Genomic DNA, 16444 nt, shown 5'->3' on the forward strand with positions numbered 1-16444 from the left:
AACCATAACGCACGGCTCACGAAGTTTATCCAGGCAGACGAACAGATTGATGTGAACCGACAGAGTGCTTTTGTGTATCTAGTCCAGCCCATTATCCGCTCTCAGCACGTTTTGCCAACCTATAATACAAATGTCAATCTGCAACGCCATGCCCGCAACGGATATCTCAGTCCCAGAAGCGCGAGCATGCACAACGCCAAAACTCCTTTCACACTCATTCCTCCTCAACCCTGCCCCATCCTCACCCTCCCGGCCACCAAATCTTTCTAAAACCGGCTCTTCGTCGCAGGCGGCGTAGGACTCCTGCTCATACTCCTGGCATCCCGGCCTCTCTCCTTCAACCACTTGCGCGTGCACATGTCCAACTCGCGATCCAACTCGGCACTCGGTTCCTTGCGATGGATGAAGTTGCAGAAGCCGCCGCGGACACAGCCCTCGCCGCTGTTGAGACGACAGCAGGCCTCGCGGAAATCGGTGACGGGCGAGAGTTCGCAGTAGATGGGGCGGCCGGCGTACCAGCGCGAGTTGAGCGCGTCGCACGCTTTTTGCGCGTCTTCTTCGTACTTGAAGCGCACGTAGACGTTGCCGATGAGGTCTGTAGGTTGCGTTAGCAAGTTTCTTCTAATCAAAGGGAGTAAAGGTATGAGTGTGGGGGGAACGCACGGTCGTTGTTATTGTCACAGACTACCAGCTCCTCCACAAGTCCGTACTGGCACAGCTCGCACCAGATATCCTCGTAAAACGCATCAAAGTGCATCTGCATCTGCTGCGGGTTCATCTTGTTCTTGGGGTCGTACGCGGGGTTCTGGTAGAGGTTCGGCAGCAGAATCGTCTGCGAGTACGAGGGCTTGACGTGTTTGCGCGAGCAGCGGTCGCCGTGGCGGCACGCGCCGATCTTGTAGTAGAAGGAGCAGTTGACTTTGTCTTGCTCCGTTCCGAAGATGGAGGCGAGGTAGTTGGCCATGATGACGGTTGTGCGGGGGGTTGCGTGAGTCGTACGGGGGTCGCGACGGCGTGGAGGACGTGGACGGCGATGGTGTGGTGTGTGAGGTTGTCGCGCGCGCGGTGTTGGGAAAATGTCGCGATGCGCGGAGCTCGAAGCTAGGCTGAATGTCGCGGACGCTAGCGCTGACAAAGCGGAGAGCGCCAAGGAATGCTCGAGAAACGCCACCTTCACTTTCCATTTCGCATGCTTACGATTCGACATCAATGATAGATTTACAGCATCATTACAAATTCGAGACACTCGCTACTTGCGGCCCTTCAATGGCGCAGTTATGGCTTTTGTAGACCCAGTGCGCCTGCTATCCTACGTACTATCGTGAACAATTTGACCAACCTGACCGAACGAGGAAGGGGCGACTACGGCGACCTCCCATGACGAAAGCAACCACCACGAGTATCTTATCCCCGAGGCGACGCGTCCCACCTCCTTCTTCCATTCGCCTTCCTCTTTATTAACCCTCCTCGAGGTCTCGGCCCAAAGCTCAGCCTGCTCCTTGTGTAACACCGAAGGCACTTCATGTATTGACCAGAGCCTTCTTATATGGCTCGTATTTTTCCACGGTCACTTGGAGCTGCCCATACTGGAGTCTTCGCTTTCGTCTTCATATCTAACGAAGGTGTGCGATCCGACGTGACGTCGGCGGAGATACCTGCGTATGCCAGAAAGCCATGGAGAGCTTCCGCGAGGCTGGGAGATGAGTCGTCCGGGGGAAGTGCCATCTTGACTCAAGGTATCTCAGTCGTTCCAGGGCGTTTCGTAGAGCTGTCGAGATACCGACCACCAGGCAATCTCTTCGCTATTGACCCAGAGGTCAGACCAGTCGGCAGGAGGGATGTACAACGGGGACATGTCACTCGTGCTCTCGGGATCGCTTCTATCAGCTCTCCCATGTAGATCACGCCGCCGCCACCAATCCAGACCTCTTTTGACACCCTCCACAGCCGATTCAAACAGCATCCTGTTCAATAGTCGGACCGGACGCTGGAGTGCAATATCAAGCAAGATAAACCAGTCCGACCGCGGTGCAAAGAACACTCCAAAACACCGGTTTGCGATTGAGAAAGTATCGCCATTAGGACCGGGATTCGCGAAGCGCTTGATAGGGTAAAGAAGACAGACCAGGACCACCCACGTAAAAGCCATGATGTCGAAAAAGTCAAGCAGAGCTCGACAGAGAGCTTCCATAGATGTCCGCCCATCCCTCGGTGGCGTACTCCGGTAACTGCAACAATCTCGTGATACGAGGAAAGTAAGGTCGAAATTGGCTCGGGGGATAGATTGGAGAAATGTGATGAGATTGAAGGGTCGCTCTTGGAGGCGAGAATGCCAGTATGCGCGCATATACTCACACTCCGAGAGTACCCAGAAGGACATTGCGAAGTGGAGCGTGCATTCTTGAACGAGTGCGCGGATGTCTTTGGGGAAGGGGGGAGGCGTGCCGAGGTAGGTTTGTGTCCAGATTGCGATCTGACCGAGGTGGACAAGCGTCATTGAAAGTAGTATTTTGTATGATGTGGGAGGACTCGGGTCTACGTATCTTGGAAGATGATCGTTGGGATCGATAGAGTAGTCGTTCTCAGCATAGAACCTTAGGGCGAAGAATAGGGGAAACGTCATCCAGAGTAAATGTACGGGAATCGTGAACCAGAGAAATCCTGCGGCGATGGTTTCCTCACGTAGAGGTCGCATCTGAAAGTAGAATACCGAATGTAGCGATAAATAGCAGTAGACCGCGAAGCGAGTCTTTGTCGGTATCTCGTAACGCGGAAACACGTCAAGCGTATGACGAGTGATTGCAAAGTGTGGCATTGTAACGCTCGCAACTGGCGATGATGCAGGTAAGGACAGAATGTGCTTGCGCTGTAGAGGTGCGGTCACTGAAACCGAGTTCGGGGGATATACATCGTTGATCAAAAGTGAGACTGTTGTGAGGTTGTGCAAGGTCTCTTGGGGTCTGAGACATACATTGGTAATGTGCGCGCGATTCGCGATGCGGTACCATGGGTTGCCGACGACACTGCATTGGCGTGCCACCCACACCTCTCACCCCACCCAAGGAAACTAAACAGCCTGGAGTCTACATCGGTATTAAAAGGACAGTTTGTAAATTTTTGATGGGATGTAGACTTCTGGGTCACTCTGGCTTTTCTTGCTGTACTCAGGTGTTGTATCTTTTCCGGCATGCGGTGCTCCTTTAATGTTCAGTCATGATCGAAACCGCATCCTCGTATTCCTCTGACCCGGAACTCTCTGCCTCTTCTACCTCCACCCCCTCCTTCGTCTCAACATCATTATGCGGACATATCCCTCGCCTCTCCCGCCACGCCCTCTCAACATCTTCTAGTCTCTCCGCACATGCATCGCACGGCTTCAAGTGTAGCTCCACACCTACGATTGCTGGGCGATGATGGCGAGCTGATCCTGGGCAAGTAATAGTGTAAGCGTGTCTGTGACAGTGGCAGGAGAAAGAGTGGATGGTCGCAGCGCATATACAGTTTAGGGGTTTGATATTGAGAGTTGGCATGGCTTATTTCGGGTAGGTGGCGGTGCTTATTACTGGCGGTTGGGTGGTAGTGAGATAGGGGACTAAGTGGAAAGGAGTTGCGCACAGTGTAGTTGCCAATTTGTGCAAGAGCTCATGTGAACGACGGGAAGGAATCACATGTCAAGGGAGTGATGGTGCGAAAAGAGACTTGAATGCATGTAGGGCATTATCGTGATGCTGTGAAATGTTTTAGACGGTCACTGCCTACTTCGCCGTATCCTTCATCGCTCCCGTGTGAAGAGTCCCCTTGACCCATTGCATTGTACATGTTGGTCCTTTTCCTCTTGCTCGCAATGCGTTTCTTGACGACACTGAACACGTTAGCGATCCGTACCACGTTGAACAGCTTCCATAATACTCACATTTCACTGTCCGTCCTCCTCACGTTGCTTGAAGACGGCAAAGTCCTTCTCCCACTCATCCAACTTCTTCAGATTATCCTTCAGGCGATCATGCTCTAGCTTTGCCAGATCCGCCAGCTCCAAGCGCCGCTCTAAACTGAGAGCCTTTTGCTTCAGCGCTGCGTTCTCGGCTTCGTTGATCAGCCGTCGGCGCTCGGTGTAGTGATAGTAATCTTGCGCGTCTAGCATTGCTCGCTGCCCGTTGATGGCGCGCAATTGGGCATCATGGGCGCGTACTGCGGCATCACGGGCGCGCTTTAGCAGCGCTTCGGGCTGGGATGGCGCATCTGGGGCAGCGTTTGACGCCATTGTTGTGGATGTGGATGGTATGGTAATGTGTAGTTTGTAAAATTGGTAGAAGTAGGTAGTGAGGATATTGTGGTTGCAAAGAAAGGAAGTATCAGAGTGCGTTTGTATCCCCATGAATTGTGCCTAAGGACGCTAGCCTGATCAAGAGCGCTCCTATGTCCTCACTCACTGCTCCCCGTGATTCTACTGTCTGCCCTCATCTCTCCGTATCTCAACTTCTTTCGCACTTGCTTCCCGATGCTCTCTCAGTAGACACGCATTGCAAGCTTCCTCGTATCGCACTTCGATGATGTTTGACTGCGCGCGGCTTCAGAGACCAAAGCGATTTGGTGACGATTTCAAGCTTGCTGGGCACCAAGAAGTCCCTTTGCCGGATGTATGAGAACACGTGTAAATGACGAGTGTGTATTGGCACATGTTCAAGTAGTAAAAGCAGGCAGTTCGGGCAAGATATAATCGTAGTTTCGGCTTGTGATATGTTTCCGAGCGTGGCAGTATTGTATTGTTGGTCTTGACAGCAGCTTATTACCGCTAGATCATCTTCTTGGAGTGCTTATATGAGGTTGTCGCTGTGATGGACAAGCTCTTCACGTCTGTTGTGCCCGGCACTCAACCAGCCATTCCAAGCTATTGCATATTGACGGCTAAGACAGCAGATGGTAGTTTGCGTGAGCACATTTGATCAATTTGTAGACGGTCTCGACGACAACAGTGTGAAGATGCTACCCACATCAATTTGCCACTGTACCCAGAAAGCGACGACACCAACAGGTACCACCTGGCACACCGTCCATGGCTAACCTCGAAACCCCAATGTCGAGACGTGTTTGCAATAACATTTCAAGATGTAAGGACATTGTGTGAGATGAAATGGCACCTTCCAGAAGACACATCTCGGCCTTTAGGTTTGGGTAGCCACCGCACGAGGTCACCTGCTAAGGACATCCGACGTGGTTAGCCTCGGGTTTGGTTCCTGTAATCTGCGAGCCGTTTTGACAGGCGGGGATGCTGGCCAGGCCCCCGTTGATGCCGTTTGCTATGCCTCAGGGCTGTTCCGCGCCCCGCCGTTTTCCCTTATCGATGAAACACGAGGGAGCGATAGGAGCGTGCCTGTATGGATGAGAGGTACCGCAATAAACATCTCATCTCGCGGCCTGTGCTCGGCATCGGAAAAGAAAAAAGGCGCATGAAGCTGGCCAGGTGTCTGGAATCTCGCTTGTCAAATATAGAGACTGGATGGGCGTCAATCTGGTCGTAATCTGGTCGTGGGAAAAGGCTAGCTGGCGGGCATCGTGAAATGGAGAGATGCGCGCCAATCAGGCGATATCTCTATTTCCTAGGTTGAAGCCTAGCGTGGCGGCCGATGACCAATCATCGCCCGCGTGCGCTCTGACCTGAAACAACGTGGAGCCTCCACCAAACTACCTTCACCCCACCACCCGTCGCTTGCGGGTTCACCTTCCTTCTCGAAGCGCTGCACCGGCACACATTCACCTGTCGTCGGATGAATCTAGGCTCGCTCTGGCACTTCGATGATCTTGTCATCCACTTTGCGTGCACTTTGCGCGGTTTCTTACGTCACGCTTGTGGGTTCACGATGGGCGATGCAGAAAGCTTCACAATATCGCAATCACTGGCTCTCATTATCTATCGTTATTTCATCTCCACTTTCATCGCATCGATCTAGATGATGCCTAGCTTCTGTCGTTGTGTTGTAGATCAACGGCACACGGTCCTCTGACACTCAACGGCCCCTCTGATGTCTGAGGATGGCTAGCGTAGCCCTGCCATGCACATGTATTGCCAACTACCGACTAACAGACGCCGATCTTCGCGCCGGAGAGTACGGGAGGCTGCAGCAAGAGCGCGCTACGCCGCGACCACGCTGCGGGACGGGAAAGCCATGGCTGGCGGCTACAGCATCGGCCAGCGTTGAAACGCACATCCTACACCCATACAGTCAGGCTCGAAAGCTTGCGTGCGGCGTCGCGTGGAGTGGCGCTGTGTTTCGACACCTCGTGTGTCTCCTTCTCTATTGGCTCCTGTCGCTTCTTCCCTTCTAGGCCGGAGATTTTACAACGCTCAACAGCGTCTGTCTCACCACCTTCACCCGCCTGAATAAAGGACCATGGCCGCGTGATATTGCAGTTTGTGTTCACATCCGGCTTGTGCGTCTTCACTTCTTCTCTTGCATTTCTTATTTTCTTGTAGCCTAGAGCGCGCAGTGCGTCGTTCACAAGGTCCGGTACTATTGTCATTGAACAATAGCATCGTTACGTGCGAGGTGAAGACGGATTGAGTCACACGACTATTGACGGAGCGACCACTCACAGTGCCCGCCAAGCCGATACTTCACTTTTCGTCACGATATAATTTCCTGTACACCAATTCCCAGCTGTCCCGCTTTCGATAACAACACTCACGTCAGGATATACGTATCGCCAGTATTGATAAGACATCCGGCACCGACCATCCCACATCTTTTCTTGCAGGGCAAGATTTCACTTTCTACATTACGACACACATCAAGATGCCTAGCATACGGAGAACCCTCACCGCCGCGCTCGTCGCCTTCCCTGTCGCTATGGGCCACAGCTGGATCGAGCAGATGCGCAACATCAACGACAAGGGTGAATACGTCGGCCAATACGGGTACCCACGAGGATACGTCGCAAAGACCGACAAAGGCTACAACGGCGACCTCTCCATGAACAATCTAGTTCCCCCGTTGACGGAAGGCGCATTCATCAGCAAGAAAACGCTATTGTGCCACCCTTCGCAAAGAAAACCGGTCCAATCTCAAGAGAAGTATCCGCGTCTCCAAGCACCGCCTGGTGGCTTTATCGCATTGCGGTATATGGAAAACGGTCACGTTACAGAGCCTGTTGGTCACATGCTTGGCAAGCCACCTGTCGAGGCGGGTGGCACTATCTGGGTGTACGGCACTACTGAACCGAAGGAGGACGAGAAGATTTCTACAGTCATGGAGTGGAACAAAGACGGGAGTGGCGGAGACAAGCGTGGCAAGCTGCTGGCCGTGAACAACTACAACGACGGTCGATGCTATGAGATAAACGACACACCCACCTTCAAGGAGCGTTCGAAAGAGTTTCCGGCCTATGCTTTTGGTCAGGCTGTCGAAGGCCAACCTGGCAACTACGCGCAATTCTGTGAAACAAATGTCCAAATTCCCGAGAGCGCAGAGCTAGGCAAGCCATACACCCTGTACTGGACATGGCAGTGGAACACCAGGCCTGGTGGCTTGAAGGAGGGCGGTACCGACGAACTTCCAAAGGGCAAGAACGAGTGGTACACTACTTGCATGGACGTCGACGTCACATCCCCGGATGTTGCCCTGTCCGCCGATGCTTCGCCCAAGTTCGCTCTTGTCCAGCAAGATGCAGGCACAGCCGCCGTCTCCGACTTCGCCTCACGGACCGCTATTCTCACCGACCTTGCCAAGAACGAGTGGGACTTCCCTATCTTGACCGAGATTTCACTGCCAGGTGGAGGTTCCGGTTCTGGCTCCGGCTCTGGTGGCGAAGCTCCTTTCCCCACCAACAGCACTCCGCCCGCGGGTCCTACAGCTCCAGTCACCACCAGCGCTGTTCCCGTTCCAAGCGCTGCACCCCCAGCCTCCAGCAACTCTCCCCCGATCTCTGCCATCATTCCCTCTGCTACCGCGCAGCTGCCATCTCCCAGCAACTCCGCAGCCTCCAGCGCTACTATGGAGATTCCCACACTCTCCGGTCGCCCCGGCGCTGCACCAACACCACCAGCCGGCAACGATGGCGTTGTCACAGTCACTGACACCGTCATGGTCACTGTCACAGCGCCTGCTCCAACAGCGCCTGTTGCTACTCCGCCCGCTCCCCCGGCTGTCTCTCCCCCAGCTATCACTCCTCGCGCAGTACACAGCATCTACCACAGGAACGGTGCCAAGTTTAGGGGCCTATAGACGGTGGAAAGCCGCGTCTGCTTTGATTCTGTTACTGCATTTTCTTTTGTTACACACATACTGCGCCCTCCAGTGGCAGGCCACGGGTACTGATGACGGACACACATGATGATGATTGCATGAAAACGATTGCATGATCATGAGGACTGGGAGGCTCTTTTTCTTTCTACATTCAGCGATACCCCTTGCATACATATTGGCGTTTTAGGTAGCATTCCAAGATCTATACCCGGGTGGGTTGGTCAGGCGTTCATCAATAAAAGCATTCACAAAGTACTCACTTCTATCATGAGTTGCTTTCTCATCGATCGCGACTGCCTCTCTTCACATTTTCACTGGTACAAGCTTGTGTTACTGCCCCATGCGCAGCCACGTGTTCTGACTTCAACGTTCTAAGTCACGCGCTTCTAACGTGACCTCCACACTCTCGGCCGAAACATTGAGGACGTTCCATAACGTTCCGTAAACGCGTTCTACCCAAATGCCGAACCTCTCGGATCGCTTCCAGTATCGATGCGCGTATGCTCGGGGAAATTTCCGCATCGACACTTGCGAACAACTACGGTTATAAGATGACGCAACACCGTTCGCTGTGGAAGTTGGCTAACAGACCTTTCCACTTGGGTCGCGGCCCGGATGCGGCCGTTACCTTCATCAAGATTCGTTGGCTCGGACAGCAAACTTACTCGTCATCTGTACCACACCCCAAGCCATCAGGTCTAGACCAGCGGGACCAAAAAGACGATGAACTTCCAGACCATCCGCACCCGTCAATCGCGCCCGTCCTCCAGAACCGGGGAGCTGGGTCAATTTGCGTAAGGCTGAGCAAGTTTCTTCGGGTTACTTCATACATGGCTTCATTCCGATTTGCCCCCAACAGTCCGGCAGATTGTCCTTTCACATCGTACCATTCGGAGCCTCTGCCATGTGGCTTTGCGAGAGACGTTTGCGCTGATTTGCATACCTCATAATAAGGGTGTGTATTCGCTGCGAACAGTATCTTGCAGTTGACGAAGCCACACAGAGCTCAGTACGTATACTTTTCACCGGTGGGAGGCAGCAGAAGGATCTTACGAAACATCTACGCGTTGTTCATACAGTATAGGTAAAGCTTTGCCCCAAACTCGCTGCCCGAGTTCCCCGCGGTCGACTGTTGGTTCGCATGAGATTCGACATGGGTGTGTTGGACGATCGCAACACTGAAGGATGTGTATAAGAGGGGAGATGAGATAGGGCTATCGCAATCTTCTTGCGAGACACTGAACAGAGTCCCTTGCGATACATTGACCCTCCTGGTTTAACTCGTTCGTTCCATCCAAATCCTTCGAAGCCACTCAACTCCCCCAACCAACACCATGTGCCGCGACATCTACCGCCACTACGAACGCTGTGCCCACCACGAATACATCCAAGCCCAACCCTGCCAACATTTCCGCACCGGCCTTAACGCCATCAACGATCCCCGCTACTTTGATCAACCCGGCATCCCTTATCGCCAATCTCGAAGGTGTCGCGAGCAGAACCAGTTTGACTTCCGTCGCAACGCTTATTGCACGCCATGTACGATGACTAGGCAAGGTTGGAACTTTCGGGGGTATAACAGTGGGTTTGGGGGATGGCCAACATACAGACCGGAGGGATTTTGAGGGATAGTGACACCTCATACAAGAAAAAAGCTGAACAGGCCTGAGGACTACATCAAGACAAGAACCTGCAAAGTGGGTAACCCAGCGTCAACGTAGGCTCCAGGGTGTTCATTTTCCCTAGGTTGACGTGGTAGTGAGGTCGGAGTAGAGTCAAAGTTGGAAGAAGGATAGTGGGAGAGGTTATCTAATTCTTGGAAAAATACTCGAAGACTAGACATTGATCTCCATACATAGGGAGTGACGAACTAGTTTGGCATCAGTGCAAAGGTTTCGGATAGTGATGATCGAACTGCTTTCTCTCTTTTAGATACACTCTGTCGCTGTATACACATCTTACTTTTCGATCGCAATTGCTCAAGCCTAGACTGTGCGGCCTTGAGCTAGCATTCCACCACAAAGTGCATATCTCCATGGCTATGCCTTCCTCTTTCCTTCCCTCCATCCACCCAACATCTATCTCACCTTCTTAGTTACCTCCTCAACAAGCATCGTCTCCTTATCACTCTGCAACATCGCCAGTGTAAACAATCCGGTCAAAGTCAACCATACATTGCCCCACACCCCAATGCTCATACTGGTATTGTAATGACTCGGCATCTTGTAATGCTGGTACGCGCCGATGCCCGTCGTGATATGATGGAACACCGTCGCAGCTACCACCGCTTTCGCATACGGAATCGTAGTAAGCTTCGTTGCAGGCGCGGAATTGAAGGGTATGGCGTTGGTGAAGGAGACGAGGATGAGCGCGAGGGTTACGAGACACCAGCCGTCGTTACGGACGTTGTAGGCTTCGAGGTCATTGGGAGCGAGGTTTAGTTGCGAGGGAGGCCGGAACCCTGTTGGTGTTAGTTTTGGAATAGACAGTGAACATCAGGGGGTTGAAGCTTTGAAGAGCGGGGTAGAAGGGTCGCAAAGTCGATGTAACGTACAGCCGATGACCATAATGGGGTCGTACACGCGACACAAGCCACGCAGGCCGTACCAGAATGCTGTGCCATAGGCATACGCATGGAATACCTGTACGCATCAGTCAGCTCCTACTCTTCCGACCCCTCCAACCCCTCACAGACTACGCACAGTCGAGTTTATAGAAGGCATGATGTCGCGATCAGTCAATTGCACAACAGATCAAAAATTGCGCGATAGGACGAGAGTTCAGTATACACGCGAGACCGCACCTTAAATGAAGTTTGTTGACGTTCCTGGCAAGCTTCCGTACCTGCGACGTCATTATGAGAGCTCCAACAGCTCCATTGGTGTTGAGGGGCTGCAAGCCACGCCGTTAGTGTCCCCGTGGAACCGGAACATCGATCCGCGTAGCGCACCCGCAGATGGATCGAAGATGAGATCGGCCGCGATACGATTGCGATGACGCTAAAAGCAGGGGTTAATCCGGCAATTGAATGTTCGTGGAGATGGTTTTGGGATGATGGTCGCGCACAATACGATCGTGAAGGGTAGCCTTGTGTTTGAAAAAGCAAATCTATCGGGGTATCCACAGTCTATCTCTTGCATCACCATGCTATTCTCCCTGCAATACTCCTTGCTGCCTTGACTTTCCCAACTCCAATCGTGCCCTCACCACCCAACCCTTGCATCCTCAAACTCGCATCAACGACCTCGAGCGCATACGCACTCTCAATAGGACCCAAATCCAGAATGGTACCGTTGTGCACCGCATTCGCAGCTGGATTAACAATCTTTTCCACATCTTCCTTAATCTGCGGCAATAACACAGCCGTAGCACCCAACCATCGCGCCAACAACCCCTTGAAAGAAACCTGGTCGGTGTCGCACGGCTCATCTGCGTCCTTGACCTCACATTTGCTCTCAAAAAGCGCGCCGGTGTCGGTGTTTACGAAATTCCTCTTCGCGGATGCGACAAAGCCCTTCGTTCTTTCCGACCATTTCTCGTCTTTGGTGTGCACGGCCATGACCGCAGCGCCATACATGTAGACGCCCACGTTGTAACTCCACATGTTGTGGTTTAGATCTGAACACCCGTTGTCTTCACTCGTGCCGTCGTAGACATTGAAGTCCTGGTCTACAAGGCCTACTTTCGTACTCCAGGCATACGTCTTCTCCGCCCAGGATAGAATTTCAGCATCTTTCGTGAGGTGTGCGATGCGGGCGGCAAGTTGGAAGAAGAGACCATTGGTAATGGCGTTCTTGTAGTGCCATCCGTTTTGGCCGTCCTCGCCGAAATCTACTTTCCAACGCAAGCCGCCGCCGCAAGTATTGTTGCCGTCGATCCAACGCTGCTTTTGCTGGTTGAAGACGTTGGTCGCCAAATCTACCCAAGCTACAGGTCCTTGCTGGGGAAGCTTCAACTCGGCGGCTGTAATGGCGGCAAGACCCCACCACGCCTGATCATCGTTGCCGGTCGCGTCGACGGTCATGAAGTCGTTTGCGGGGGTCGCTTGACTCAGGATGGTGGTCTTTAGAAGATCTTCATACTGGAGGTCGCCAGTGGTGGAGCCGTAGGTTAGGAGGGCTTCGACTGCGGTGCCGGATTGCCACCACCAGTATGGTTGGGGGAGGAGTGCTCGACCAGGGTCCGGGAATGAGACTTTGAGCGAGGCGGCGAGGGTGCTTGATGAAGATAGTAGGGCGGCTGGGGCCGGAGGCGATGGCGGTGGGGCTTGGATGGCGGCGATTTGCACAACGAGTGAAACGGCTTTGCTGAGGGTGCTCGGTATCATTTTGAAGATTTGTATCGGTATAATGGTATCTCGTAAAAAGGAACGTGCTGATCAAAGCAAAAAAAGAATGTAATTTGTGTAAAGAACGTACTGGTTCACTGAACCATATAAAAAACAACCAAAGAGTGTCTGCGCAAAAAAAGATGCGACGAACAAAGAACGACGGAAAAGGTGTCGAAGGGAGGGAAGAAGGACCAAGGACGAGGGCTGACGCGTAAAGATAATGAGATACCACTCAACCTATCCACAATACACAACTCAGCCTCAATCCAACGCATAAAATGCCATTAGTTTCATCCATCCAGCATACTCGGCACCCACGCCGTGCCCCGACCCAAAATTAGCAGGTGTCACACATGCGCCTTGGCCTATCCACCCGCACGTGTAAATGAACAAATGCCATGCATGTGCGTTGTCGATAAGAAGAGTTCTCTGGGCTTTCTGCAAAAATCTCCTGATCGACAGCTGGGAAGGGATGGTCTAGAGCGGATTCGTTGTTATCTGAAACGCGACGCGACGACGTTGCGCGATGTGATTCGTCGGGTATTGAGAACACTGGAGAGGCCGAGAGGACGCAGAGAATTGGGCGGTAGGGGTCGGAAAGATCGGATCTGCTGCGATAGAGCCTGAATTGGCGTGGTGAATGGGATCTGCTGTGGGTTGTGATGATGTGCCGAGGTGGTGGATGTGGATGAGCGTGTCCGGGTGTGATGGGGATTGGTGTTGAAGATCTGGACTGTTGATCTCGATGCATGAATCGCGTAGGACGGCTGCGGCTCAGGTCTAAAGACGCTGGACGGACGCGCCTTGACATTGAAATTCGTGCGATGCCACCGGAGCTGTCTACAGTCAACACGAGCATTCACCTCAGCGCATCCCGTCATACACACCCCATCCGCCCTATATCCCACTCCTACAGTCCACTTCCACCCCGCCGTCTACATCTTCGACATAACGACTTTATTCTTGACGAAACTGCCCCATCCCTCCGCAAACACCCCACCCGCGCCATCCTCCACCCAGCTCACAGCCTCAACATACCTGCCCTTCTCCCTCATGATCTTCGCCCTAACCTTCACCACAGATGGCGTCACCAGATTCTTCTTATACTTGACGCGCAGCTCACTCGTCGCATTCGGAATGCCATAGTTCTTGACTATAAGGCAGCCCATGCAATGATCCAGCAGCGACGCCGTAATGCCGCCATGAAGACTCGCATAGTTCCCATCGGCATCGTGAGCTAGCGATACCAGCACGATGTTTTCCGTTCCTTCCGGATCGGAGAGATCGTATTGTATGTCCTCCTTCGCTGCTTGTCTAGCCGCCTCTTTCGGGTTGTCGGGCGGCACAATCTCCTCCCACGTTGTGTCTGTATGTGTGACTACACTGTCGGGGTCTATAACCTCCCGTCGCTTTCCATGACCCGGTTTCCACAAGTCGAGAAACGCGCGGATCGCGTCGGATGTGAAGAGGCCGCGCGTGAAGAGCAGGTTCCAGCCGTCGCGGGCTTCAAACAGGCGGCGATCGTGGATGGACGTTATCGAGGGGTCGGCGAAGAGGGCTTTGCACCATTCGTGAGCGGTGAAGTCTTCCAGGTGTTCGGTTCTTCTTCGGGTGGTCATCATGAGACGGAGGAGATGCAGGTATGGTGTCGATGCGGAGCGGACGGTGAAGGATGATTTATATAGGGTCGTCGTGGAGGTAAGAACCTATGCGATAAGGCTGGCGGTATAATCGAAGGCATGATTGCGGTCGGATGGTCGGATTTCGCTGCGCGTCGCGTTACTTGCAAAGCAGGGAGCTCAGGTTCCGAGGTTACTGGTGATAAAGTTTAGCGCTGACGTATCTAAGATTGACCGCAACAAGGTTAGTATCACCGACCTGCATACATGGGACCTGAACATCAATTCAATCACGCAGACAAGACGAAGACATAATTTTGAACGTGTTGTATTCTTCCGCCACAACGTCGAAAGGTAATCAAGAATTACAGTCGAAACGTCGTGACTTCATGTGCTACTTCAACTATTCCCATATGAACTCCATTCACAATCTTATCCTACCGAAAGGCTGGAAAGACTGGTCATCCATCTCATTCTATGGACGGCCAAACGTGTACTTGATCATTCGATGCTTGCGTCTCTCTGCGCCAGTCTTCAGCTACTCAAGAGCCCTGATGGAACGAGGCCAACGAGCGCGCGTTCTCCGCGCGGAGTGCCGCCAAAATCTTGTCGGTCTCAGCTTGCGCCGCCTTCAGCTCATCCATCTCACCCCGAAGCTTGGCGTACTCCTCAATGGAAACCTTGTCCTCGGGGTCGTCCAGCAGCTCCTTCTGCTTGTGGTTGGGAGTTGGAGAGCCAGAGCCAGGAGATAGCAGATCATCAGGTGCATCGGAGAGCTCAGAGGACGAGGGAGATCCGGTTCGGGTGAAGCCTCCTGGCGCGCGACCTGCCGCTCGAAAGCTGTCCGAGTCAAGCTCGTCCATGCCCTTAGTTCCGCAATGGTAGTTGACGAAACCGGTGTCCTTAGTCTTCTTCATCTTGCCCTTGCCCTTATCCTTGATGGAGCCGTCCCCGCCGTCGTTAGAGGCGTTCTTGCCATTAGCACCCTCGCTGAATACGTCCTTGCTGAAAGCATCCTTGAAGACAACATCATCAGCTTGGGCACCGTTCTTTCGAGCAGCTTGCACGGGGACAGCGACGACATGCTTCATGGGAAGTACGTCCGAAAAGGTAACGCCTATGTCAGCACCAGGGTGGTGCTTATCCCGCTGAGATGCCGAAGTCTCTGACTGAACAACGTAGGTGGGGGATGACGAGTTGTACTGGGTTGTGGTCTTGCGCTTCTTCTTCATCTTTCCGGGAGACATCTCGCCTTCAGAGTCATTGGCCATGGCTGGGTGGTCATGCCGAATGACATTCATACCCGGTTGACTACGCTTCTGGCGCTTCTGAGCCGGCTGTCGCGGTTGTAACATCATCTGAGAACCCGGAGTCACTCCAGAATCATCAGTGTCATCGTTGTCACCGGACGCGATCATCTCAGCCGCAGTACGCCTACCCCGAATCGGACGATTCTGATGGTGCTGGTCGTTGTCACGGCCGACCTTGATCCACTGGCCGCGGTGCGCGTTCGAGACGCAGTTGACGATGGTGCTACTGTACAGCTTGTGGGGAGCGCCAATAGTAGTCCAGGTCTTCTCGTTCTTCATCAGAGTAACGCCAATCTGCTTGGAGGTCCTCAGCACCGCACAGATCCATTCTATACGCTGTCCGAAAGTCCAGTCCTTGGTCTGGCTGATGTTGTCGATGATGGACTTATCGTAGATGCGAACTTTGAAGCCGTTCAGGTGGATGTCCTTGGCCATGCCGACGATGTCCCAGGAGCACGCTTCAATAGCCCAGTCCTGGTAATAGACACCTTCACCCGGAGTTAGCCGCTTGCGGTAAGCGTTGCCCTGGGTGTCCTTGGCGCGGGTCATATCCTTGAAAGCTAGCATCAACATTTCGACGAACTTACGATACTCTGCGTCGGTCTCGGGGATGGAGGGGTCGACCTCTGGAGAATACCACTGAGGCTCGTCCATGGGCGCCCTAGCTTCTTCTAGGGTCTTGAAGCGGAAGCCATCGACCTCTGGATAGTCACCGTCCTTGTCCAGAAGCTGGGAAATCTTGGTCTTAAGGCGAGACGGATCCTTGAGACCGCCGGGGACCTTTTCTAGGCGCGTGTCCGCAAGGCGGGGAATGGGAGGACCGAAGGGAACGGGAGCACGAGCACCAATGGGAGTTGAGGGAGATGCAGTCTGGCTCTCGATCACCATTAGGTTCTTGTTGGCTATGCCCTTGGGGGTGTCCTTATCGGGGTCGTGGTTGGTCAT

The 16444-nt window shown here is 53.2% G+C and overlaps 7 protein-coding genes across 7 annotated transcripts; 1 reads left to right on the plus strand and 6 right to left on the minus strand.

Moving 5' to 3' along the window:
• Positions 1 to 266: 266 nt before the first annotated feature.
• Positions 267 to 964, minus strand: J4E87_008538 (uncharacterized protein; the record flags this gene model as incomplete). The annotated part of the gene is made up of 2 exons (XM_049380127.1): positions 267 to 595; positions 664 to 964. 2 exons carry the CDS (start codon positions 962 to 964, stop codon positions 267 to 269), a joined length of 630 nt encoding a protein of 209 aa, XP_049230124.1.
• A 2952-nt stretch (positions 965 to 3916) lies between these two features.
• On the minus strand, positions 3917 to 4261 carry J4E87_008539 (uncharacterized protein; the record flags this gene model as incomplete). Its single annotated transcript, XM_049380128.1, has 2 exons — positions 3917 to 4105; positions 4190 to 4261. 2 exons carry the CDS (start codon positions 4259 to 4261, stop codon positions 3917 to 3919), a joined length of 261 nt encoding a protein of 86 aa, XP_049230125.1.
• Positions 4262 to 6791: 2530 nt separating this feature from the next.
• J4E87_008540 (uncharacterized protein) lies at positions 6792 to 8219 on the plus strand (the record flags this gene model as incomplete). The annotated part of the gene is made up of 1 exon (XM_049380129.1): positions 6792 to 8219. The coding sequence occupies one exon, from the start codon at positions 6792 to 6794 to the stop codon at positions 8217 to 8219; it is 1428 nt and encodes a 475-aa protein (XP_049230126.1).
• A 2099-nt stretch (positions 8220 to 10318) lies between these two features.
• J4E87_008541 (uncharacterized protein) lies at positions 10319 to 10807 on the minus strand (the record flags this gene model as incomplete). The annotated part of the gene is made up of 2 exons (XM_049380130.1): positions 10319 to 10701; positions 10795 to 10807. The coding sequence occupies 2 exons, from the start codon at positions 10805 to 10807 to the stop codon at positions 10319 to 10321; spliced, it is 396 nt and encodes a 131-aa protein (XP_049230127.1).
• Positions 10808 to 11379: 572 nt separating this feature from the next.
• J4E87_008542 (uncharacterized protein) lies at positions 11380 to 12567 on the minus strand (the record flags this gene model as incomplete). The annotated part of the gene is made up of 1 exon (XM_049380131.1): positions 11380 to 12567. One exon carries the CDS (start codon positions 12565 to 12567, stop codon positions 11380 to 11382), a length of 1188 nt encoding a protein of 395 aa, XP_049230128.1.
• A 938-nt stretch (positions 12568 to 13505) lies between these two features.
• J4E87_008543 (uncharacterized protein) lies at positions 13506 to 14192 on the minus strand (the record flags this gene model as incomplete). The annotated part of the gene is made up of 1 exon (XM_049380132.1): positions 13506 to 14192. The coding sequence occupies one exon, from the start codon at positions 14190 to 14192 to the stop codon at positions 13506 to 13508; it is 687 nt and encodes a 228-aa protein (XP_049230129.1).
• Positions 14193 to 14731: 539 nt separating this feature from the next.
• On the minus strand, positions 14732 to 16444 carry J4E87_008544 (uncharacterized protein; the record flags this gene model as incomplete). Its single annotated transcript, XM_049380133.1, has 1 exon — positions 14732 to 16444. The coding sequence occupies one exon, from the start codon at positions 16442 to 16444 to the stop codon at positions 14732 to 14734; it is 1713 nt and encodes a 570-aa protein (XP_049230130.1).

The sequence above is a fragment of the Alternaria ethzedia genome (assembly GCF_023757985.1).
Source record: "Alternaria ethzedia strain BMP 0044 chromosome Unknown scaffold_27, whole genome shotgun sequence".
In the NCBI taxonomy this organism is placed as follows: Eukaryota; Fungi; Ascomycota; class Dothideomycetes; order Pleosporales; family Pleosporaceae; genus Alternaria; species Alternaria ethzedia.